Source organism: Macrobrachium nipponense, chromosome 14 (assembly GCF_015104395.2).
Source record: "Macrobrachium nipponense isolate FS-2020 chromosome 14, ASM1510439v2, whole genome shotgun sequence".
Classification (NCBI taxonomy): domain Eukaryota; kingdom Metazoa; phylum Arthropoda; class Malacostraca; order Decapoda; family Palaemonidae; genus Macrobrachium; species Macrobrachium nipponense.
Window position 1 is genome coordinate 40,192,685 of NC_087207.1, and position 27,500 is coordinate 40,220,184.

Below are 27,500 nucleotides of genomic sequence, written 5' to 3' on the forward strand. Positions count from 1 at the left end.
TATGAAAAACAAACAACACTGCAGAATCTAATAACCAACATACAAATACAACGATTAAAAAACCACAAATAAATTCAAATGCATATAAACTACGAGATAAAGTAAAATCAGCAATCAATTTACAGAATTTAACACCAATTCCTCCCAATAATGGAATATAAAATCATTCAATGGAATATAAATGGTCTCTTAACCCCGACTACGTTCTGGGTGAATTACAAGAATCATACGAGACCACAACCCAATGTGCATATGTCTACAACATATAGGAAGTAACCCCTACAAATATCCAACACTATAAAATTGCCTGTTATTCACCACTGACGGTGGAAAATTAGGCACAGCCATATACGTTCATAATAGCATTACATATGAACCTGTTGAACATACCATCTATGCCATATCAAATAACATCAATTAAACTGTATATGCCTGATAAAAGTAAAATTACTATTTGTAATTTATATAACCAACCAAATTTCAATGCAAATTTCAGTGATTTTTCTGAACTTATTAGCAAAAGTATACAGGAACCACTACTTATAGTAGGAGATTTTAATGCACATAATCCATTATGGGATATTAATAACCCCACTGACACATCCGGAATCAACATAGAGAATACTATAATGAAACACAATCTGTATTGTCCTCAATGAAAGCGAAGTTCCAACATATTTTTTCAAATACACACCTAACCTTTTCTTCAATTGACATTTCATTATGTTCAAATGATGTAGCGGAGGAAATTTGAATGGAACGTCCTAGACGATTCATACACAAGTGACCATTTCCCAATCATTCTGAACTACTTAAGTAATGTCAAAATATTGCACCTACAAGATATAATATCCAAAAAGCTAACTGGGATAAATATTTCCTATACACACGAAACATACCACCATTCCCACATAATGAAGATCACAATACTACATGTGAATCCTTCTCAAACTTCATAATAAATGCTGCAGATAAAAGTATTCAAAACCAAAAACACATTCCACAAAAATCCCCTGTCCATGGTGGAATCCAACATTAACAACATAAGTAAAATAAAACATATTATTGAGTCGCAATCTAAACAGACTCAAAACTCTCCTTAATCACTCAACAAAATGCCTATAGTATAAACATATTAAACAAAAATAGTTATAACAAAAAACATAACAATTAAACCACAAAATAGACTAACAAATAACAATAAACCAAACATACAGCCAAATTTAGAAAAACGGTAATAGCTGAAAAAATCGCATCATGGAAGGAATATGTCTCAAACATATCTTCAAAACACATCCACAAGGGATGTCTGGCAAAAGATAAGGAAAATCAATGGAAAACATATAAGACCTCCAAGAAGTGCAATACATTTAAATGGAAAAAAATATCCATGATACTTATGAAATATCAAACATAATTGGGAAACATTTTGAAAACATCAGTGCTTACTCCAGCCTAGATACATGCTTTCAAAGTATCAGAAAACAAAAAGAAAATATAATACTCAATTTTGAAACTCTTGAAGACCTGGAATATAAAACTATATTTAACATGGATGACTAGATAATGCCATCAACTCTTGTCATCCCTCTGCACCAGGATATGATAAAATATCATTTTAATGATAGAAAAATTAGCTCCTATAGCTAAATCATATTTATTAAAATTTTACAATAGTATCTGGCTAAAACGTGTCTTTCCTGATAAATGGAAACATGCCATAATTATTCCAATAAACAAACCAGGAAAGGATGCAAGTAATCCATCCAATTATAGACCGATATCTCTAACAAAGTTGCCTATGCAAAATCTTAGAAAAAATGGTTAATGCACGATTAACGTATGTAATAACCAAAGAATCCATTTTAACAACCACACAAATCTGGTTCAATAGCTGGCAGATCACCCTAGATCCCTTAACACATTTAGAAGATCAATATCAAAAAAGGCTTTGAACAAAAGAAATTAACAGTAGCTATATTTTTTGATATAGAAAAAGCATACGATACAACATGGAAACTAACATCATGCAAAAAACTCCACTCAAGGGACTAAGAGGCACTTACCAATATTTATTAAGAACTTCTTAACAAACAGAACTTTTCAAGTAAGAGTTAGAAAATTCCTACTCAGTAACCTATAAACTGGAAGAAGGAATCCCTCAAGGTAGTGTCTTGAGCTGTACATTGTTTGCTTTAGCAATCAATGACATTACTATAAATTTACCAAGTGGTGTAAAACAGTTTATATGTTGATGACTTTGTCATTTACTATACGAGTAGTATCTGGAGACATGCTCTGAGAGTTCTCAGTACTGCCATTTCAAATATATGTAGTTGGGCAAATTCAGTTGTAAATTTAAAAATTTTCAACTGATAAAACAAAAGCATCGTCTTCTACAAAGACAAAAGGTGGATGAAGAACCAAACAATCAAACTGCATCTTTATAGCACTGAAATCAATTTTGTACAAAAAAATCAAAGTATCTAGGGAGTAATATTTGATCAACATTTAAATTGGAAAGAGCACATCAATACATTTAAAGCCAGGGCGCCATCAAAGCCCTTGCCATATTAAAAAAGTTATCACACACTAATTGGGCGGGAGCAAAGCGAGACATTTTATTAATGATATAATAAGGCAACAGTCTTATCCATAATAGATTACTGCTGTCCAATATATTCATCCGCCTCAGAATCTGCATTAAAATCTCTCGATGCAGTGCACCATGAAGGCGTGCGATTGTGCACAGGAGTTTCCGATCGTCCCCAACAAACTCACTTTTGGTGGAGGCAGGTGTTTTGCCCTTAAAACATCACCGTAATTTATAATAACAATACAAAGAGGTCTTTCAATGCAAGCAGGATCGTCTCCTGCAACTTACTGCTTCCAAAACTGTAATCAAGTAACAGCAGTTAATAGTACTAGCTCTTTCCCAAAAAGAGCTAGATACATAATGAACATACATAATATGAATCCAATTTTTCCCACCAATGGAATTGCCACCACCATGGATTTTTATAGAGTAAAGATATGCTACCTCCCTGTCCCTTACCTACTCAAAAAAAACAAAATGGACAAGTACGGAAATGTACCGCCAACATGCTTTGGAGCACATTAGAAGAAAAGGCGACAAATTTATGATATATACAGACGGCTCCAAAAATAATGTTGGAGTAGGAGCATCTGCATATTCGAAAATATGTTAAGTAAAAAAAGCCTACCTTCAATATCATCAGTATTTACTGCTGAAGTCACAGCCATACAGATGGCTAGATATGTATCTGAGGCAAAAGCAAGTGTCTCTGTTATTTTCAGTGACTCTCACGTAGCGCTATTTAGATGCAATAAGACGTATAAACCAGGAAACCAAATAGTACAGGAAATTCAAATAAAAATTCATCACTCCTCCAATCAGGAAAGTTTACAATGGAAATATGTTGGATCCCAGCACACGTGGGAATAAAAGGAAATGAATATGCAGACTCTGCTGCCAAATTAAGCCTGCACTATCCCTCCAACAATTTCATATGCCCCAGTGTCAGACTGGGTAAAATCAGTTAAAACTTATTAATTTACCAGGATTGGAAAGAAGAATGGGCCTCTGTGCCAACAACAAATAACTTAAAAATATAAACTGAAGTCTATGCATGGAGGACATCCTCACAGGAGGAAAGAGCAAAAGAGGTGATCCTAGCAGGGCTACGTATAGGACACACAAAGAGTCTCACATGGGTCACTTGATGCAAACACATGCTGACCAGTGAAATGTAACAGATGTCAAACACCCATGACAGTACAGCATTTGCTTGTTGAGTGCCCAAATTGGACCAGCAAAGATCCTATTTATCTGCGGAGTTCGGAAATGAAAATATTCTTGCGGAAAAGCAGGGATTTTTCAATTAATAAAATCATAAATTTTTTAAATAAGACGGGTTTGTCAAATCAATAAAGTCTAATTTTTTTTTTTTTTTTTTTTTTTTTTTTTTTCTCAGGATTGATCCCTGAGAACCAGCCCGAGAAGAGTTCTACGGTGAGACTCAAGGTCTGGAACTAACACCACCTCATAATAATATAATGGCAAAGAAGAATGGGCCTCTGTGCCAACAACAAATAAACTTAAAAATATAAAAACTGAAAGTCTATGCATGGAGGACATCCTCACAGGAGGAAAGAGCAAAAGAGGTGATCCTAGCAAGGCTACGTATAGGACACACAAGATTCTCACATGGTCACTTGATGTCAACACACATGCTGACCCAGTGAAATGTAACAGATGTCAAACACCCATGACAGTACAGCATTTGCTTGTTTGAGTGTCCCAAAATTGGACCCAGCAAAGATCTATTTATCTGCGGAGTTCGGAAATGAAAACTATTCTTGCGGAAAGCAGGGATTTTTTCAATTAATAAAATCATAAATTTTTTAAATAAGACGGGTTTCTCAAATAAAGTCTAAGAAGTTTTTTTTTTTTTTTTTTTTTTTTTTTTTTTTTTTTTCTCTTCTCAGGATTGAATCCCTGAGAACCAGCCCGAGAAGAGTCTACTTGAGACTCAGAGGTCTGGAAAAAACTAACACCTATTAATAATAATAATCTCTCTCTCTCTCTCTCTCTCTCTCTCTCTCTCTCTCAGACACAATCGGGCATACACACTATTGATTCCTTTGATTATCCTATTAAAATATGAATAAAAACTTATTCTTTTTATCACCCTTTGCCTACAGCACCATTTTGGTTCCCTCAAAGGGTCCCGATCTCTCCTCCCTCCACCCCCCCATCGACCATGCGCTATTTTCACCAAATAGTTTGTAATCGTACATAAAATAAAATTTTACTTCTTATATCGAATTGTTTTACTACTTTCGACTCTTAATTTAACTTTTGAACACATTAATAATAGAAAAAAATATGAAAAGGGGGATTCTTTGGGTTGGCTGGAACGAATTACCCCTTTTCCCTTTATTTCATATGGGGATATTTGTTTCATATTTCGAACAAATCGTACTTCAAACAGCCTTCAGGAACGGATTAAGTTCGAAGTCTGAGGCACTACTGTATATAATTTATTTTATAACTAGTAGTATGATATGATCGCGCCTGTTTTAGTGGCACAAGAAAATGAACGGAACTGTATTTCCAAACAGTAACTACATATAATGAAGTTTATATAAAAAAAATTACAGGTACTATGTACAGTGTACTTGTAAAAAATGGAATGGACAGTTCAAAGTGCCAAGACCCCTAACTTCAAAATCTCTAACTACACCTTTGCCTAAAAAAAAAAACTTTTGGCAACTTTATATTAATAAAAGTGATTCATAAATCATTCTGTGCTTCCTTAATGACACCTCAAAAACTAAAACTTCCTTTCCTTTTCATAAATCTTAAATATTAACATCATACCTTTAGGAGCTCCACCTGCAACTCTTCTGGATGAAAGGGCAGACTGGATAGAAGCAAGAAGCTGACATGGCAACCAGGTTGTTTCATCATCTTCCTCATACCCACTATGAAACTGAGTATCTCGAAGTAACTGAAAAGTTAAAAGCAAATCTTTATAAAAGCCACTATGGCCTATCTTCCTTCATATTTCTTAAAAATCAACAGCTCTAAATCCGTTGTTTTTTTGATAAAATATCTCCTACATCTGCAATTCAAAAATTTTTTTAAAAATACAATTCTATTCTAAGATAGGTTTTTAAAAATAACATGCTATTTTTACTGGGAATAAATGTAAACTATAGTATCACATTTCTATGAAAAAATTTGTAAATTTTGGAAAAGATTCAGGGTCAGGATTGCAGTGGAAGTCATATTATAAATGAAGAAGTGGAAATGATGGGATGGTTTGGACAAGAGATAAGAAGAAATTATGTTATAAGAGTGGGTTTTGAGACAAGGGTATGTGAAGCTTTACTGTTTATACATGGAGTGATGCAAGAAGTCAGAAAAAGAAATCACACATACGATATGCAAAGCTGTGATAAGATTTTGAAATAGCATAGAATAATTGATGTTTGCAGATAGTAATACAGTACCAAATATGTAATATGTTATTGTCATGATACAATAAAGTTTTATGCATACTTACCTGGCAGATATATACTTAGCTATAGACTCCGTCGTCCCCGATAGAAATTCGAATTTCGCGCACACTCTACAGGTAGGTCAGGTGATCTACCGCCCCGCCGCTGGTGCGGAATAGGAATCATTCCCGTTTTCTAAGACAGATTTTCTCTTCCACCTGTCTCCTGAGGGGAGGTCGGGTGGGCCATACACCGTATATATCTGCCAGGTAAGTATGCATAAAACTTTATTGTATCATGACAATAACATTTTATGCATTCAACTTACCTGTCAGATATATACTTAGCTGATTGGCACCTTTGGCGGAGGGTAAGAGACAGCTAATCTACTGAAATAGACAGGAAACAACATATGTTGTAGGTATAAAATTAAAAACCTTGATTCCTACCTGTGTTTAGCGAAAGACTTCATGGCTACTGCCTAGGAGCCCGTATCGCTTCAGAGCCTCAGCGAGGTAGTGACCTCATGCTAAGAGTTCTTGAAGGTCTGTTACAGGGGTCTTACCCACTTACGCTTCAGAACCTTAGGATCTTTGTCAATGGGGTCCTATCCACTTACATGACAAAAACACCTTGCCTATTGGCATGATCATAGAGCACGACACTATCCCGATCACCTGATCCTCATTGGGGTTAGTACTAAGATTGAAAGGAGTCATCCCCGAACATCCTTTCAAGCAACCCACAACTCAACAACAATATTAAAACAATAATTATTAAAATATTAAAAACAAATTTAAGGATCAGCGTCTGCTCCATTTCCCAGCATAGTATCCGCTGATACATAAGGTCCAAGAGCGAAACATTTATCGTATGTTATTCCAACATCCTTTAAATAGTGGGATGCAAATACTGAATTGCATCCCAATAAGTTGCCTGCTAAAATGTTTCTCATGGACATATTCTTCGTAAAAGAAAGGGAAGTTGCCACAGCCCGGACTTCGTGAGCTTTCACTCTCAGCAGCTTTAAAGAGTTCTCTTGGCAATTCCTATGAGCTTCGGTAATTACATTTCTGACAAAGAATGCCAGTGCGTTCTTGACATCGGTCTCTTGGGGTTTCTTACCGAACACCAAAGACCTTGTCGACATCCCTGAAGCTGTGTCTTCTTTTCTAAATAAAATTTTAAGGTCCTGACTGGGCAAAGGGACCGATCCAACTCTCTTCCTACCAGAGAAGAGAGTCCTTGACTTTGAAACTTCTAGGCCAAGGTTTAGAAGGGTTCTCATTCTTCGCTAGGAAAAGATCCTGGAAAGAAATGACAGCCGAGTCTTTTCTAAATCCCACCCGAGAGTCCAAAGCATGCAATTCACTGATCCTCTTAGCAGTTGCTAGAGCCAACAGGAATATGCATTTGCTAGTAAGATCTCTGAATGAGATTTTATCTATAGGTTCGAACCTGTCCGACATCAAGAACTTTAGGACAACGTCCAGGTTCCAACTCGGGGGAATCGATGATCTCAATTTCTTAGTCTCGAAAGACCTGATGAGATCATGAAGATCCTTATTATTCTCGAGATTCAGCCCTCTGTTTCTAAAAACAGCTGAGAGCATGCTCCTATATCCCTTGATAGTTGATTACGGCCAATTTGGATTGTCTCTTCTTAAGAGGAGAAAATCGGCGATTTCGGTTACAGAGGTATTGGAAGAGGACAGCTTCTTTCGACCTACACCCATTACGGAAAACTTCCCACTTCGATTGGTAGACGCAGGGTAGAGGCTCTGCGGGCTCTAGCAATTGAAGTTGCCACTTCTTTGAAAAGCCTCTCGCTCTGACCAGTCTTTCGATAGTCGAAAGGCAGTTAGGGAGAGACTTTTGGATGTTTTTTGTGGAACCTCTCGAAGTGGGGTTGTCTGAGCAGATCTGTCCTGTCTGGTAGAGATCTGGGAAGTCCCACCGTCCATTCCAGTACCTCTGTGAACCAGATTCGGGAAGGGCCAAAAGGGAGCAATTAAGAGTCATTCTCATTCCTTCCGATGCCACAAATTTTCTTACTACTTCCCCAGCAATTTGAATGGGGGAAAGGCGTATGCATTTATGCCTGACCAATCCATGAGGAAGGCATCGATCGCTGTGGCTCTGGGATCTTCTTCTAGCGAGCAGGAAGTTGTCTATTTTCCTGGAGAGGAACGTGGCAAACAGGTCGATCTGGGGTCTCCCCCAGAGTGACCATATTTGTCTGCAGACTTCTGAGTGGAGCATCCACTCTGTCGGGAGAACCTGGTTCTTTCTGCTCAACCTGTCGCCCTTAGGTTTTTTACTCCTTGGACAAACCTTGTACGCAGAATAATGCCCCGTTCCTCTGTCCAGGTTAATAGAGCTCTCGCTATTTCGTTCAGAGAGAAAGAGTGAGTGCCCCCTTGATTCCGGATGTAAGCCAGAGCTGTGGGTGTTGTCGGAATTGACTTGAACTACCGCCTCTCTGACTTCCGCTTCGAAGTATTCCAGGGCTAGATTGAATTGCCAGGAGTTTCCTTCGCATTGATGTGCAGAGTAGTTTGTTGTCTGGTCCAAACACCTGCTACTTCCTTTGGACCCAGTGTTGCTCCCCAACCTGTTTCCGAGGCATCGGAAAACAACACTCGGTGAGGGTTCCGAATCAAGAGGGACACCCTTCGTTCCTTGTTAATGGGGTTAACCACCACTTTAGGTCTGATTTTATCCCCTCCTGTTGGATGGGAAAAACGTCTGACAAGTCTCCTGTCTTTTGACTCCACATCTCTTTAGATAAAATTGCAGAGGTCTGAGATTTAATCTTCCCAGGGAAATGAACTGCTCTAACGAGGAAAGGGTGCCCAGCAGACTGAGCCATTCCCTCGCCGAGGTCCATTCTTTCCCTAAGAAGTTCGAGATCTTTTCTAAGCCTCGAGTAATTCTGTCTTGTATTATGGAAACGCCCGAAAACCCCGAGAATCCATCTGTATCCCCAGATAGACTATGTTCTGTCTGGGGATCAATTGTGATTTCTCGAGGTTCACGAGCAGTCCCAGAGATTTTGTCAAGTTCAAAGTCTTCTCCAAGTCCTTCAAGCACTGAATTTCCGATTTTGCTCTTATTAGCCAATCGTCCAGATAAAGGGATATATTTATCCCCTCTAGATGTAGCCATCTCGCAACGTTCATCATTAGCCTCGTGAACACTTGAGGGGCCGTTTGAAAGGCCGAAGCATAGGGCTCTGAATTGGTATACTTTCCCCTGCATCATGAATCGGAGATATTTCTTCGATGATGGATGCAGGGGGACATGAAAGTATGCATCTTGTAGATCTAAGGAGACCATCCAATCTCCTGGACGAAGAGCCGCAAGAACCGATTTTGATGTTTCCATAGAGAACTTTGTGTTCTCCACAAATCGGTTCAATGCGTCACATCCAGGACCGGTCTCCACCCTCCCGAGGATTTCGGAACCAGAAAAGACGGTTGTAGAATCCTCGGGAATGCGGATCCCGAACCACTTCGATGGCCTCCTTTTGCAACATCTGTTCTACCAGTTGCAATAATGCTTCTTTCTTGCAGGGTCCCTGTATTGGGCTGACAGTTCCCTCGGGTCGTAGTCAAGGGAGGTCTGTCTCGAAAGGGATCATATATCCCTTTGTTACCACGGAAAGGGACCAAATTTCTGCTGTCTCCGAGCCCATTCTTCGGAAATTTCCGAAGTCTGGCTCCTACCGGTGCTTGAAGGACTGTTGTCTCATTTAGCTCTCTTGATAGGTCTGAAGGAAGGCCTACGTCTCTTCTGCACTCCTCTCTTCTTAAAAGAGGGCCTGGGCCGAGGTACTTCCTCGAAAGGGCTGTTGAGGAGCCCGAGTCTCTCTCTTAATAGGACCCGAAGTCCTCGATTTCTTTGCAGATTGGGCCAAGAGATCTTGTGTGGCCTTTTCTGTCAAAGAATGAGAAATATCTTTTACAAGATTTGAAGGAAACAATTGGTCCGACAGAGGCGCATACAGAAGAGATGACCTTCTGAGTAGGAGTAACTGCTTTCGTCAGAAAAGAGCTAAATAAGACTCTCTTCTTCAGAATACCAGTTCCAAACAGAGAGGCCACCGTCTCCATGATCAATCCTGCCCGCCTTGTCCATACAGGAAAGAACACTATGAAGGACTTCTGGACTAAGAGATTCCTCCTCTTGTGTCTTTTTTTGGCCAACACCCCAAGGGACCAGTCTAAGAAGTTAAAAACTTCTAAGACATTAAACAATCCCTTGAGGAGATGGTCCATCTCAGAAGTCCCCCATGTGATCTTTGCTGATGACAAGGCTTGTCTCCTAGACGAATCTACCAAATTCGAAAAATCTGCTTCGGCAGTGGAGGCGGGAGAGCTAGACCCCGTGGTTTGCCCGTCTCGTACCAAATTCCCTTCTTCCCTGATAGTCTGGAAGGAGGGCAGGTAAAGACTGTCTTCCCCGCCTTCTCCTTGGATTCCAACCAATTTCCTAACGAATCGGAGAGCCTTGTTCATGGAAATGGTTGGCTTCATTTTAATAAAAGATGATTGTTTCGGGACCTTCGTGCTTGTAAACAAGGACCTTGGAGAAGGGGAGAGCAGTAGGGCTTAAAGAGTCCCCCCAAACTCGTGAAGTAAGAGGGCTGCCAGCGTCTTGTAATCTGACAAACCCGGAGCGAGTGATCTTCAGAGTCCGAAATCTCTTCCAAATCCAATTCCGAAGAGGATTGTTTATTTCCAGTAGGAGACTGGCCTCTTGCAACACCCATCCACACCTCTCGCAAGAACGAACGACCGCCTGTGCGATAACTTGCGTCCCTACGAGAGATAGGTTGATCCTGCAAAACGACCTTATCCTTCTCCTGGCAAGAGCGATGGCCGCTTGTGCGACACCTTTCTCTCCTGTCAGACGAAGGATGTCCTCTCCTATCACTTTCTCCGGAACCACCTATGTCCTGACAAGGAATACGGCCGCTTGTGCGACAACTAGAGTCCTTGTCAGGTAAAGGTTTATCCTTCCGAAAGCTAAACAAATCCTCTTGGCTTTAATTGTCTTTTGGAAGAAGTCTGTCTCTTATTTGTCACTTGTGGCTCATTGCGCCGGGTTTGGCGCTCGTGATTCCTTGCGCCAAGCTGGCACTTCTGGTGCATTTCGGCAGGGTGGCGCTTCCGGCGCTTCTGGCGCATTTCGGCAGGGTGGCGCTTCTGGCGCATCTGGCGCCTCTGGCGCTTCTGGCGCATTTCGCCAGGCTGGCTCTTCTGGCGCATATGGCGCATCTGGCGCTTCTGGCTCTTCTGACTCGTATGGAGTCTCAAACTCATCTGGCGCATCTGGCGCATTGCGCCAGGTTGGCGTTTTTGGCGCATTCTTCATACTCCTCCGAGTATAAGCGAAACTTCCGTTTCTTCTTTCTTTCCCTTCGTCTTCTTTATAGGAAGGAAAGAGTCCTTTCTCCTGGGAGTTTTCCTTAGTAAAAACTCCTACTAAGGCCGAAAGTTGCTCCTGCACATTTATTTTGGATAATTTTTGCAGCCGCACTCTCTTTTTCCTTCCCTGATTCAGGTGAGGGATGTCTAGAAGCGGAAGGAAGCTCCGATTTCCGTTTAGGAACCAATCTCCTTTTCTTCTTCTCACAAGGTGATAGATCGGAGAAAAGCTCAGGGCTTGAATCCAAAGTTGGAGCCTTCCAACTTCTCTTTAAGGGGCTGGACAGTTCATCAGAACTCCATCCCCTTACATTCGGTGAAGAATCTGACGAAGAAAAATACTTCTTTAGGATGCTTTTTCGATAGCAATCCTTGGCAGTTCGGGTCGTCACAGAATCTGCCGAGGGGACGCCTGATCGGTGGGGATTCTCCGTAACCTCCGTAAGGCTTTCGACATTCCTTCTCCTCTGGGCCTGTGAGCTTGGAAGAGGTCTAGGCCTGGGAGTGAGACAGAGCCGATCAGACGCACCCTCCACTGCACTAGGGACACTTAATTCACTATCACTGTGCTTACCTTTCAACGTCAGCATTTGACGTTCCATCCTTTGTAGCGCAGCTTTAGATCTGCAATTTCCGTTGCCGGATTTGCAGTCTTAGTACTAGAGGAAGAAGATAGAGGTTTAGGGTTATGGTGTTAATTTAATAGGCTCGTTAGAGCGAGACCTACTTACGCTTCTGGAGGAAGCCTTCCTAGCCCTATCCATATCTAATTTCCTTAAATATGAATTTAAATTCTTCCATTCTTCCTCATTCATATTTACACATTCATCACAGGTGTTAGAAATTGAACATTCATTCCTTCTACCCCCAACCCCTTACAAACTGTGTGAGGGTCTACCGAAGCTTTTCGGTAGCCTCACCATGCATCCCTCATTTACACACTGTCTTCTAACCGTAAAGCTAGAATCCGACATCATGAGAAATATCCAAAACCAAGTCCAAAAACAGTCCACGAAAGAGTATGCCAAACCAAAGATCCAATACGTCCCATTAACCGCTTAGAAGATCAATAGCGATGAAAAATACGAAAATCAAATCAGAGTAACACAACAATGTTGCTGTCACGCCGATAAGAGAAAATCTGCTTAGAAAAACTGGGAATGATTCCTATTCCCGCCACCAGCGGCGGGGGCGGTAGATCACCTGACCTATCTGTAGAGTGTGCCGCGAAATTCGAATTTCTATCGGGGACGACGGAGTCTATAGCTAAGTATATATCTGACAGGTAAGTTGAATGCATAAAAATGTATTTTTGTAGGTATTTTTGGCAGACAATAAACTGGATAAAGGTAGGTAGAGAGATAAAGTGAGTCACAGATTAAATGAAGCAAGGAAGTTTGCAAGGTTTGAAAGATTGGAAAGCTATCTGGAATGTCTATGATGGCCATAGTGAGAATGTAATGAAGAGACTGTTATTCCATCTCTTTTACGGAAGAAAAGTGGATGGTGATGCAAATGAAAACTAAAAGATTGAAGCTGCTGAAGTGAACTATTTGCATATTGCATGGCAAAAAAAGAAAGGAATAGGTGAGACATGGAGATATATCAAGTGGTGAAAAGCTTAGCATAAGTGAAATAGCAGATTAGTGGAGAGAAAACAGTTTGATAGGTTACTAGAAAGTATCCATAATTTGCAAGTATCAGTAAAGAGGAAGACAACCTAGGACGCACTCAATACATGACATGAAATAGGTATATTGGAAAGGAAGTCAAGTACCAAATTGAATACAGAATAATCGTACAAGTGAATGGTGTGTGTGTGTGTGTGTGTGTGCGCTCAAGAATCCAATATGATGCTGATGGTTCCTATGTAGACATATTCAGTGGGTGATGATATGGAAATTTTTTGCAGCAGAGCTTCAACGATGATTAGGAATTTGAAGAATGAATAGGGAAGTATATTGTTTTTCTATAAGGTCATCCCATTATGGGAAATGGTTTCACGTTGAAGAAATGGTACGAAAAATGTTCATGCCTAATGGCATTCCACATGAAAATTAACACAGTTTTCTCCCTTAAGATAACCTGAATTATCCTATTGCTTGTATAAAAATGTATAACCTAACATTAAAAATATATCGATTGCTTACCTTTGAAAAACCAGAAACTGCTAAGCTTACAAGTTTTGACTGTCGAGATTCCAAAGATAACTGCATTGCCTTCAACGCAATGTTTGCACGCAGTTCATGAGGTGGAGAGCGCAATAATGCAGCCTGAGATTCAAGCAGATCTAAAAAGAATAAATTTAAAAGTATAGAAAAATCAAATGCAATTACGTATTTGTCTTGTATGCAACTTTCGTCATTTAAAAAATATAAGAAAGAGATTAACCACAATAAAAAACAAAGTGTGCAGTGATAAATCATAAACTGCAAAATTCATATTTTCATAATGAAATTGAGTTTTATAAATATTACTAAGTAGTAATTACATAGCTAATACATAGTTTTCTAACTATTGCACAGCACCTTTTTAAAAAATTGCAGCACTTGCATTTTGTGTAGCTGACTAGTTCTGCCCACTATGTATTGGGGAACAATAGGAACAACCAAGCAGAAGACCTCAATTTATTTGTGTCGACTGATTCCTAATAGACACACTCAAAGATGATATCTATGGTTTCGTCGACAGGCATGTTCGTACTAGGTACGGCCTGCAGTCTTTGGCAGAATTCCTAGAAGCCATCAAGGACGCTCCTGGCACCGAGATTATCGCCTTACTGGACGTGGAGTCCCTATTTACGAACGTGCCAGTAAACAAAACCATACATATCATCCTTGAGCGTGTCTATAGGAATCAGTCGACAGCGCCCCTCAACATACCCGAAGCCTTGCTCCGTATGCTGCTGGAGATCTGCACGAAGAAGGCCCCTTTCTCCACCCACCGTGGCCAGATGTTCCACCAGAAGGACGGCGTGGCGATGGGCTCCCCACCAGGGGTCCTCTTCGCTAACTTTTATATGGGCACCGTGGAGGAACGGGTCTTTGCCAAGATGCAGCAACCCCGTAGATATGGACGTTATATTGACGACATCTTTGTGCAAATCGATGCCGAGGATGAGGTAGAAGCCCTCCGTCAAGCATTTCAACAGTGTAGTGTGCTGTATTACACAGTTGAATACAGCTCCGACAATCGGCTCCCCTTCCTCGACGTCCTTGTAAGCAAGACGGAAGACGGTCTTCATACTTCTGTCTAAACAAGACGACTAATCTCGGATTTTGCCTCAACGGTGACAGCAAGTGCCCCGCCAGATTCAAAAGCACCACCATCAGGGCCTTCATCAGGAGAGCCCTCTCCCACTGCTCGACCTGGCAGGACACTCACCAGGAACTTGACCGAGCCTCCCAAGTACTTGTGAATAATGGATATTCAAATAAATTTATCAGTAAGGAAGTCCGCACAACCCTAGAGAAATCGTACAGTAGTGGGAACCTGCAGCCCTGCCCCCAGGATAATACCAAGCTATATTATAAAGCCTTCATGAGTTCTCATTACCGTGAAGAAGAGGACTCCAATAAGAAAATTATTTCCGAAAATGTATCCCCAACTGACGACACCAAGAATACCAACTTAATCATATACTACCAGAATCGGAGGACATGCGACCCTATCATGAAAAATAACCCCTCTCCGCAGGTACGAGTCCCCCAGAAGCAGATGCATGTGGTGTACCAGTATACATGCCCAGTCCGCAAATGCAGCAGCGCCTACGTAGGTATGACTACCATGTGCCTGTCTAAGAGACTCTCATGCCATGCCCAAGAGGGGGCTATCAAAAGTCACATCCACACCAAACATCTAGAGGCCATCTCCCGGGATGTCATCATCCAGAACGCGAAGATCATCGGGAAGGCCCCTGATGACCGTCAGTTACACCTGCTGGAGGCGCTTCTCATCCAGCAAATAAAACCTACACTGAACAGGATGCAGGAAGAATTTTTCCTCCCTACAAGTATGAGAAGACCTGCCACCAACAAGGACACCACTGATCACGACAACTCTATGGAAGACAACACCCCCGAACGAAATACTCCTGCAGCCAATGAAAATCAAATTAGCCGTGACGTCCTGCAGCGTAACGCAACATCCATCAATGATACTGCACTGCTCAGGAGGTCTAGATGGCTACAGAACCTGCAGCAATGCAACTATCAACTCGGAGAAAGTGGCTTGAGACCTGGCTAAAGCCACCAATGAAAAAGAAGACTCACTCCACCAGCCAATAGGAGATCAGCATGGGGCGACCCCCTGCTGTTGACCCCAAATATAAGGAGGCAGGCCACCCTCAGCTTCCTAGCCTGAGGATGTCTGGCAGCTCCAGACGAAAGAGAGAGAGAGAGAGAAAGAGAAAATCGTTAATGACTTTGATGACTATGGTATCATAGTTTATCTGTAAAATTCAAGTTATATACACCTATTTTGACACTGTATTTGATCAAGAACTCTATAGGTGCTCTACTAGCCTGCTTAAGTAGCACGGAAAAAGCCACTATTCGGAAAATAGCGAAGAATCTCTACAAGTGTAACACTGCTGGAGTAGCCATTACTTTTAATAATGTATGCTTGAGAGAGGGTATGCTTCCTAAGTACAATAATAATAATAATAATAATAATAATAATAATAACAATATAATATAATATAATAATAATAATAATAATAATATATAATAATAATAATAATAATAATAATAATAATAATAATAATAATAATAATAATAATAATAATAATAATAATCAAACAAAAACTTCTTTCAGTTTTCTTCTGAAGATTGAAAAAGAAACCACAAAATCACTGTAACTTTGTTTACTTCAAGTATTTACATTTAGTTTTTACTCCACACTCGAGTACTTTCAGGCCCTGTCTGTGGCCCATTCTCAAGAGATGTTTGGAATGTTAGCCTGGGTCAAGGAGAAACCAAACTTAAATATAACTCAAGAAACGTTTCTCCTTCCCACCCTGCCCGCCCGGAGAGCATGCGAGCGACCCCCGATGATGCCAGATAATCAGGAGCCCCCACAGGATGATACGATTCCTGCTACAGACGGAATTCCTGACGTTCATACCCAGGCACGCTACTGTGGCGCTCGCACAAGAGAATCCCCGAGACCTTCGAGGCGAGATCCACGGCTTCGCCCAAGACCGGCCCAACCAATGAGAATGCAACTCTAGGTCTGTGTCGCTATAAATACCGTTCCGCAAACTTTCTTGCTAGTCTCTCAAACCGACTCGTCAGAAGATGACCTACGAGAAGGTCGAAACGTCACGTGATACCAGCTATCGCCAGCACCAATACCAGCCCTTAAACCTTAAAACCAAAGACGCCCTGGCCCGAACTGAACTACTACCTTGCGGAATAATACCGGCTAATGGACGACGACCCCTGCTTGACCTGGACCTGATATCCTGTTCTAATAAAAGATTCCTTCAGCATTCACAATTTTTTGAAAATTCCCAATATGAATATTGGCCAGTTACTCAGAAACATCGCTGAGCCTGAGAAGTGAATTGTAAGGAAAATAGAAAAAACAATATATAAAATCAACTCGCTTAATTCTGCCATCCTTTTTAACAGCATTTGCCTAAAAGAGGGTCTTCTACCAAAATAATAATAATAATAATAGTAATAATAATAATAATAATAATGATAATGATAATGATAATAAGTTTTTATTTATCCAATTACCCTGGTGAGTGGATGACAGGACTGACTGACTCATTAACATCTTGAAATCTGTCTTCTGTACAAAGCAATTTAGGACACTGACATCGACGACTGGTCTCCATTTCCCCAATGACTTGGGGACTACAAACAGACGATGGCAGAATATGGCTCAATTTAGAAGGAGGGAAGAGACCTCCTCTGAAAGGGCTGAATGCTTCTCTAAGCCTTTTGAGTAGGCCGTCAATACGATAGGAGAGGTGACTAAAGTGGGCTCTCCATGTGGAAGAACTATAGCAAAACTATAGTTAAGTAATTACTTGGTAAGTTACTTATATGAAGCTTTAACTTTACAAAATGCACTGTTATAATGAGATGATGTAATGGTTAAAAACAAAACTTAGGCTTAATAAACAATTTTTAGACTTTAAAGGAAAAATATTTAATAGAGCAGGTTTTAATAATAAATATATGAATGTGCTATAAGGAACCGTGTATCATATAACCCCTTAACCAGGAAAATACGTAATGGTGTATAGTTTTGAGATTTACAAAACTCTTCACTCTACCTCTGGCTTCAATGCAGGCCTGACGTATCTGCCCATACTTGTTGGAAGAAGTTTCTCGAATAAGCTGTTCAAGAACCTCCTCCATGATCGATGAAGCTCTGAATGCAGTTTGCTCTGTTATGTAAGGAGGTTATTTAACCATTCTTCAACTGAGGCACAGTGACTCAGAGGAAATCTGGAAAAAAAAATAGTTGTGTTACCAAAGTTTCAGGGTATGAGCAATGCAGCTGCTATTGAAAAGTAGTAGCAATTGTGTTCACATTGAAGATATAGTAACGTATATGAAGAACGTTGCAATGCAGGTTGGCTAATTTATATTATCGAATGACAGTCAGACAGCTTCACAATTTGGTCTTAGCCACTGACTTGGTACTGTAAAATCTTTATTTTGTTACTGCCACTATATCTTTGATCTTGGCTTTGTTAATGGAGAAACGATAATTGGAGAAAATCGTGCATTATGTATGCAAAGTACAATATGCTGAAACGATTAGTGTGAATAAAAATGCCTTGCAAGATTCACTAAGACTACTGTGGCTGTAAAATAAATAGCTAGAAAAACCTTGGATGGCATGGAAGAAATCATGTACACTGACACACGCTATGTACCAGTTCCCTCATTTCTGTTATGTAATGGTATTTCAAAAGATTTTAATTGTTAAAGTACAAAACTTAAACCCAGAACGATGCAATAAGTACGTACATATATTGACCTTAATATGCCAAACAATACTACTGTATATTTAGCTATAGAATACCACAAATGATAAATCCAAAATGTTAAAATCCTAAAAATTGTAAGGATAACTAAAGAGAAACTATACGTTAAGAAATACCAAGCATACACATACAAATCGTAATTTAAATGTTAAGTTTCTAATGCTGTCAGCAATTGACTTCTACCAGAAAAGACCATCCAACACTAGCCTGGTTATAGCAAGCATTCTCTGCTGACTGACCCTTTTATTAAACCAAAACAAGACAATGCTACATAACTTAAAGATTCTAACAAAAACTTATGAAAATATTTAATGTTCTTGGGATTCAATTTCTAAGCAAAGGTCGGACAAGGTGTACAAGTATACGTCAGCATCTTATCAGATAGAATATGACATTCAACTAACACTTTAAGGTATTCATGCCTGCATAATTTTTAAAAAATCATTTAAGATGTTGAAAAATCTATAAAAATTTGTGTCATAATGCATCAATGAAGAACACAGATAGAAGTTGCGTCATCACTAACAAAACAAAAGCTATGAACTGATTTCAAACTACCTTATTGCTTTGAGTAAGCATCTCATTATGCAGCCATGCATTTCTTACAGTTCTCCTCCCTGAATTCCAGTTACAGCAAGCATTCCCTGCCGACTCTGGCCATACCTAAACTTTACATAATCCCTATCGTGTCCTTCCACTTCAGTATAATCAACCCTGGTCAATTTTTCATCCACCAATACAGTCCTCACTTCTTTTTTAATGAACTTAGTCGTCGTAATATCATTCACAACTCCATTCTGAACCTCTCCTCTCTAACTCAAACTATCTTCTATTTCCCCTCTCACTTCAACTGTGCTGTGATTAGTTTCTTATACTTCCAGCCACTTTTCTGACCATTACATCCATCCTCTTACTGCCATTCTAAGGAAATTTCTCTCTGCCCAAACTCTAACAGCCATAGAATGATGCACATGTCTCCTTATCTATAGAATGCATACGCACTGCACCACACCTTTGTTGTGCAGGCACCATCCATCTCCCTCCCTGGCTATTAAAGCCCTTCCATCCCAGTACCTACCTCTCACACAGCATCTTGCAACGCCTACAATGTAATCCTGTGGACGATTTTTCTACATTATTCCATTCTTACCTCTTTAACCATCAATTCCACACGAACACGCACTCTTATACTTAAGTTATCTTTTGTATCATTTAATTTTTTCTTATCCTCCACATTCAACGACTCCTCAAAATACTGTTCCCTAGATGCAAGACTGCATTTCCATCAGACAGCATCTATCCATTTACATCCTTTACTCTTAATTCCATAGACCTTTACTCTTTCTCCCTGCACTTGCTCCCCTGTAGCAGCTCCACCAACCACCTCCACGAAGTATCTGGTTAACTTTAAGGCTAAATTTTCGATGTACCCAAACTCTTTCCTTCCCTTCACTCATTTGTCCTGGCCTACCTTATTTATCCTCTTGTATACCGCTGCCCCATATCTTGTCCGGTATTGTCGCTATTAAGTTCCTAGAGAGGAGAGAGAGAGAGAGAGAGAGAGAGAGAGAGAGAGAGAGAGAGAGAGAGAGAGATCCAGCAATTTCGCTATTGAGTTCCTACGAGAGAGTGAGAGAGAGAGAGGAGAGAGAGAGAGAGAGAGGAGAGAGAAGAGAGAGAGATCCAGCAATTTCGCTATTGAATCCCTAGAGAGAGAGAGAGAGAGAGAGAGAGAGAGAGAGAGAGAGAGAGAGAGAGAGAGACTGAATTTGCTCTAATAATTTCTTAGGATCAGAAAAGAAAGTGAGGAAAAGAGGGAAAGTGAGAGCCTATTTCTAACTTAACCATACAGTCTATCATTCATATTTTCCAAATGTCTTACAGAGTTAATACGACTTAATTCATTTACAAAATTCATGAAGTAACACAATTGTCAAAAATACCGATGTTAGTCAACGTGGCATACATAATGCTATTTATTACCAAAGATCCCATCAGTTCGGATTCGTTTTCCATGCTGATCTCATGCACAAATGCGCCGTTTGTTTACTAATCCAGCACTTTTGGCCTAAAGTTTGCTGAATATACTTCATATGGATCAAGAACCATTTATGTAACGCATTTTTTCATTACCTATTAATTTGATAGTTGTTTAAGCGTACACGAGTAGGTAAACCGAAGACACTCATATGGACTTTGGAAATAGGGGCAACTACAATAATAATCTTTAGCTCATTTCTAAATAAAATACCGTACACGATAAACACAGAGTTCAACGAAATGAAGCAACGAAACACCCACACACCAACATCGTCCCCTCTTCCATTTCTCGTATTCCTTCACCCAATGACAAGGACCGAGGCGCCTCCACTAACCGGATAAGGTCAAAGATATAAGCCTGGGTTAGCTTACTAAAATATCAAGTGTTCATCTTTCTTTAAAAAAGAAAATTGCTTGCGTTTCATTGATCCAGCATATAACATCGGATTTCACTGTTATCATTTGTTTCATGAAAGCAATCATCTGAAGTCACTATTGTTCAAACTACCATATAATGTCGAAAAGCCCTTCTGTAACTGTGGTTTTCTTTATTTGATATTCGTTAGCCGTCGTCTTTAATAAGGGACAAGGTTTGTATAAAATGAATTTTGGTTTCTTCACTTTTCAAATTTCCCCTCAATCAACCCAATGATAAATAGTCTTCTCAAAATGCAAAAGTTTAACCGTCTTTCAAGTTGCAAGTTCACCTCTACCTTACCAACTCTGACAAGTAATCACCTTTTTAAATAACAAAAAGGTTCTGGTATTCATATCTATTTTCAATAATATACACGTCATTAGTTCCTCCTCCCTCATCTGGTAGTCATCCCACGTCGTTAATACTCCATTTCGAGAAGCTCCTTCGTCCTAAACCTGCTCAAGGTCCTTTAAATAGTATACTATTTCAAGGACCTTGAACCTACTTGGACCGTTCGCGCATAATGGTCGGGTGACTGTCGGAATCAAATGTCTCAACACTCAGTTTCTCCTTATAACTTTTATCGATTTTCTTTTTGAATCGTATTCTGTTGAACAAAAAATGAATTCACCTCCCTAATCTATCACCTGGGATACTGAAATATGAAAGGTTACGATTCAAATGCGCAAATCTAAAATTTACGGTCGTCTTCTTTCTTCACCCGTTAGGTACTCAGTCTCCAATGATGGAACGGTCTCGACACTCCAGTTTACTACGTTTTCTTTAAATATCCAACCTTTCATTAAAAATGTTTACATTTTATATTTCTAGTCAACAATTATGACGGTAGTCATGTCAGCATTCTTTTTCTCAGATACAACTGCTCTTTATAAAAGGCGAGTCACATCGGATAGTTATAATTACTCCAAGAGATTATCATCATCACTTGCCTACCTAAAATTTTCTGGTCCCTTTAAAATTACTTCCAAAACTGTCATCTCTGGTACTGCGTTAGTCAGTTCTCTTTCATCTACACAGCGTTAAGTTATTTCTCCCCTTAGGGGAATCTAGTACGATTATGGTAGCACCTCAAAGCGGCAAAATGACTTGATAAAAAACTCGTAGTACATGGCGAGATCCTGGTTATAAAATATCTCTCCTTATTTTCAGGCTTCAAGTAATTTCTCTTTACTTCGATTTTGTTCTTTGAAAACTCTCTAACGTTATGGTACTTATAATTAACACCCTTATATGATGCTGGCACCGACGCCTTCCTAAATACAACACTTATAACATTTCTTATATCTTGGCTTAATTTAGACACGACAGAAAAATATGGTGGCTGTATTCAGCTCTCTTCCATTTGTCGTAAAAACGGAGAAGAAAAAAAAAAGGTCCACATACAAAAACCACTTCCATTTCTTCCCTCCTTTGTTTTCCCTCTGAGACCCTCAGTGGGTTTATCCTTGGCTGAAATAATTTCGACTCCGCTCTCATCAACCCCGGGGGAATAGCCTTTCCGCATGAAGATTGAGCCGTAACTCAGGATGCTTCCCTCCAGAGAATGACCTCCAGACTATCACTTCCTTGACCTTACAAGCCCTCATGTTTTCAGATGATAACAGTGGCATCCATCACTGCATTTTGCACAATACTAAGGATACCGTGATACTGCTCTAACGCGAATGAGAGCTAAACTAAACTGAAGCTGCTGAAATGCTAGTTCGAAACCTTCCCAGTGAAAATAAAAAAAAATAAATAACTAAAAAAAATTTATATATATAATAAAACTAGCTTTTGTTTTCCACGCTGACCTAGCTCCAAAATGGATTTTAAATATCTTTCTTTCAAAATACAAATGCTGTTTAGATTAAAATTTAAATCTTATTTTCAAACTAGCATGAAGAACTCCCCTCTCTGAACAACAAATACTCAATCAGCAATAAATATCACGCGAACTTTTACCTTTGACTCTCTCTTTTGTATATTTTTCTCTCTCCCTTTCTCTTTCACACACATACAAATGTATATGCAAGTATGCTTTCTCTCTCCACAATATATATATATATATATATAGTAATATATATATATATATATTATATATATCTATATATATATATATTATATATATATATATATATATATATATATATATATATATATATTCTATATATATATATATATATATATATATACATACATACATACATACATACATACATACATACATACATTATATATATATATATATATATATATATAGTATATATTAATATATATATATATATATATATATATATATATATATATATAAGAATATTCAATGTAGCATGAAAGTCCCCCCCCCCCCCCCCAGCCTTGCTCGAGAATATCATAAAACCCCACGTAAAGAATGCAAGTGAAACCCGGACTTGGAACGAGTACTTTATTCTACATTTTCAAGTTCACAGAGTAAAAACATAGTTTACAGAGCTTTATATACATAGGTGAGTAGTGGTGAGTGGAGTTGCAGTTGTTTTATTAGGGCAGCATTTTCTCCAAACAGAAAGGACATGGAAAGAGGAACAAGAGCTAATCCAGGCCGGAGGTTACAATTCCTGGTGCTGGTGGCTTCAACGAATACAGTTTCCAGAATATTTCTTATCTGATAGTCGTTGACATTGCAGATTATAGATGAATTATCTTGGCCAGTTAATCTTACTTTGTGAAAAAATTCTACGGGGACGTTTTGGAGGGGACAAAAAGAACATTGAACTTTTAGAGAAATTTAAAGTAATTAATCCTAAACTACCCTACTTTTTGGCCTCCCGCTTCCCAAAACACAAAGACAATCTTCCATTCAGACCCATCGTTACATGTGCCGGGGCTTTCAATTACAATATTTCTAATTGGTTAGCTGGCCTCCCTTCCCCTTTTTTAGGCACTTTTTCTCCCAGTCTCATTAAACATTCGGAAAATTTTTGTCAAAAATTCAGAGAAGCACACATACCACTTCACAACATAAGTCTTTTAAGCCTTGACATAGATTCCCTGTTGACAAAAGTACCAGTAGAGGAAGTTCTTCAGTTTTTGAGGGAAAAATTATCCTCTTATTCAGATCATTTCCCATTGGCGCTAGACAAAATAATAAAGTTACTTGAATTATGTGTATCTAATAACGTATTTTCATTCGGGGAATCATTCTAGAGCAAAAATTGCGGGTATAGTATGGGTAGTCCTATAAGTACTGTTTTAGCCAATCTGTACATGGAATACTTTGAAACTACAGTAATAAATGCAATAAAACCCAAAAACATGCTGTGGATGAGATATATAGATGATATTCTAACATTTTGGAATAATAAATGGGACAATTTTAATGAATTCTTTTCAAAATTAAACGCATTAGTGCCCAGCATCAAATTTAAAGTTGAATGGGAAACAGACAACAAAATTCGTTTTCTTGATGTTTTAATAATTAGACACGACAGAATACAAATTTACAGAAAACCAACGTTTCTCACTTTCCTACATTCACTACTTCAGCTATCATGACATTCCTATCAAGATGGGCATAGCCAGCAACCAATTCTTATGAGCCTTACGAATTTGTTCTCCAGATTTCCTGGAAAAAGAATTTGAACTAATTCGTAAGCAACTTTTGTCTTTAAGGTATCCTGACCATATAATTGAGAAAGCAATTCACAAAGCAAACGTAATTTTCTACCAGCCCCCTCAAGACAAGACCAGAGACACACCAATAAAATAAAATAAAAAATTCCACACCTGGACGGATTAAGACGGTGACCCAAACATTCGGGAAATCTAACCCTTTTGCATTTACTTACCCAAATACCTTAACCAAATAACCCTGATTAACGTCCAAGAAAGACATCCCCCAAGGACACAGGCGTTTACGAAATCCCATGCCAGGACTGTGACCAATCTTACATTGGATTTACAGGAAAATCACTTCCCCAGAGATTAATACAGCACAAACGGTCAGTTAGATATGGACAACAGAACTCAGCTATTTTCAACCATATAAATGAGCATAACCATAGTATAAACTGGAATTTGTCACGTATAATTTATAGCAGTGTCACATTTAATATTATAATTAGTGTATATGTTCCAATTATATTGCTGAATACATTTCAAGTTTGTAACTAGCGTGTCGGTGGTTACTGGGCTCGTTAAGTGTTTATTAGGCAGCCAGGTTCTTGAGACGTCTTCAACACTTGAACTGAGTGGTCGGGGTCATTCTATATTGGAATGGCTGCTTTTACTAAAAAGAAGAGGGAAAGAAATAAAGTTCTGTTGGGTTCCTTCCCATGTTGGGGTGGCTGGGAATGAGAAAGCTGACCAACTTGCAAAGTCTGCGGTCAGCTTCCCAGAACCCACAAGATGCCTACCATATCGGGATTTTGTATCCACCAGTAGGTCAGAGAATTAAAATATGTTGGCAGTCCCAGGGGAGGAATATTTTTTAAATCAATCAAAAAATGCTAGTATTACGTCATCAGTCTCCCTTGGTCATATCCGCATATGCCAAGGAGACAAGAAACGATGTTGTGCAGATTGAGGATTGGACATACAAGACTCACCCATGGGTTCTTGATGTCTTGTGAAAATCCTCCGTTTTGCGTGAACTGTCCTGTGCCCTTGACTGTGAGACATTTGCTGGTTAAATGTCCCAGACTTGGGAATTTGAGACATAGGTTCCTGTCTTGGGGTCGTGACAGAGTAGGTAATTTTATCCTAGCTACAATTCTTGGAAAGGATTGTAATATAGAGCAGTTATATATTTTTATGAGGGAGGCGGGCCTCCTTAACCAAATTTAAATTATACATAGATTTTCTATGTAAGAACTTATATATATGGACAAAATTTTTATATAATACATTTATAGATATTTTTATAGGAAATTTATCAAAAATTTAATTTTTTCTATTTAATTTATTTCGGTGTCAATTACCCAGATGTTGTGACGCCAGATATAATACACAATCAATCAATCAATCTATGTCCAACGCTACATGATTTTGGGTGCTCCCATGCTTCGTGAACTTGGGAAAACTCCGTTACCTGTGTGGTTGTTACCTTTGTGGTTCTAATGTTGTTACTTGTGTGGTATTTTCTTGATATGTCTCTCAACGTAAGAGGACCCAACACCACGAATGGACTGATTATGCGAGTGCTTTATTTTGTTCCAGTAAGTGTTACTTGTAGTTATACTTCAGACTATTTGTTAGTGGTAATATATTTTATTACATGCGAAGATTGTTATGTATTGGTTAAATAACATTGCATTTGGAGGTTGTATTTGCTCTAGTTACTGAACTACCATTACAGTTCACGATTCAAATGGTGTTAGGACAACTGTAATACAGTTTGGTTGGTAAACGTAACTTGGGTTTTGTAATAGTAACTCAGGCTTTGTAAATGTAATGTAAATGTAACTTGGATGAATAGTAAAATCAACAGTTAACCCTTAAACGCCGGAGCGGATAAATAAAAAAATGACTCCCGTATGACCGGAGGGGTTTGAGAGTGAGCGCGGAAGCGGAAAAAAATATTTTTTTCAAAAAATCACAGCGCGCTTAGTTTTCAAGATTAAGAGTTCATTTTTGGCTTCCTGTGGCATTGCTTTGAAGTTTAGTATGCAACCATCAGAAATGAAAAAAATTATCATTATCATATATAAATAATGCGATATATGATAGCGCAAAAACGAAATTTCATATATAATTGTATTCAAATCGCGCTGTGCGCAAAACGGTTGAAGGTAACAAGTTACTTTTTTTTTCGTTGTAATGTGCAACTAAATTGCGATCATTTTGATATATAACACATTGTAAAACGATAAAAGCAACACAGAGAAAATATTATCACAAAATTAATGCATGAATTCGTAACGCGCTTACGTAAACACATATTTTTTTAAAAAATTGACCATAAATCTAAATCATTGTCCTAGAGACTTCCAATATGTTTTCAGAATGAAGACAAATGATTGAATATTACTATACTGTAAGAATATTAGCTTACAAATGCAGTTTTCGACCATATCTGACGAGCTAAAGTTGACCGAATGTCGAATTTTTTATATATTATTTTTTTATATATGCAATTATTTCGGAAATAAGAAAAGCTACAACTTTCAAATATTTTTCGTTTTATTCTACATGAAATTGCGCACATTTTCATATATAAAACTCTATGAAATGCCTAATATGAAACGGAGCAAATTATTCAGAGAATGGGACTTACGCATTTCGGAGATTTGTGGCGGAGAATCCGCGCGCGGAGGGAAGGAAAGTTTTTTTTAAAAATTCACCATAAAATTTAAATATTGTGCTAGAGACTTCGAATTGTTTCACGATGAAGATAAATGACTGAATATTACTAGACTGTAAGAGTTTTATCTTACAATTGCGTTTTTCGACTATTTCGGTAGAGTCAAATTTGACCGAACGTGGTTTTTTTTCTATTTATCGTGATTTATATGCAAATATTTCGAAAATGAGAATAGCTACAACTTCAACTATTATTGTTGTATTTATACATGAAATTGCGCACATTTTCATATAT

General features: G+C 38.8%; 1 protein-coding gene across 3 annotated transcripts in view; it reads right to left on the bottom strand.

Annotated features, from left to right (window-relative positions):
* Window positions 1-4,651: 4,651 nt before the first annotated feature.
* LOC135226092 (brefeldin A-inhibited guanine nucleotide-exchange protein 3-like) overlaps window positions 4,652-27,500 on the bottom strand; it is a 75,213-nt gene continuing 52,364 nt past the window's right edge. For 2 of the 3 annotated variants that reach the window (XM_064265548.1, XM_064265549.1), the window contains 3 exons: window positions 17,749-17,923; window positions 13,610-13,749; window positions 4,652-5,534 (listed from right to left, as the gene is read on the bottom strand). In XM_064265548.1, the coding sequence (XP_064121618.1) occupies window positions 5,358-5,534; window positions 13,610-13,749; window positions 17,749-17,833 (402 nt within the window). In that variant the 5' untranslated portion in view covers window positions 17,834-17,923 and the 3' untranslated portion in view covers window positions 4,652-5,357. The remainder of the gene's footprint in view (window positions 5,535-13,609; window positions 13,750-17,748; window positions 17,924-27,500) is intronic. The other variant, XM_064265547.1, reaches the window with a different exon arrangement.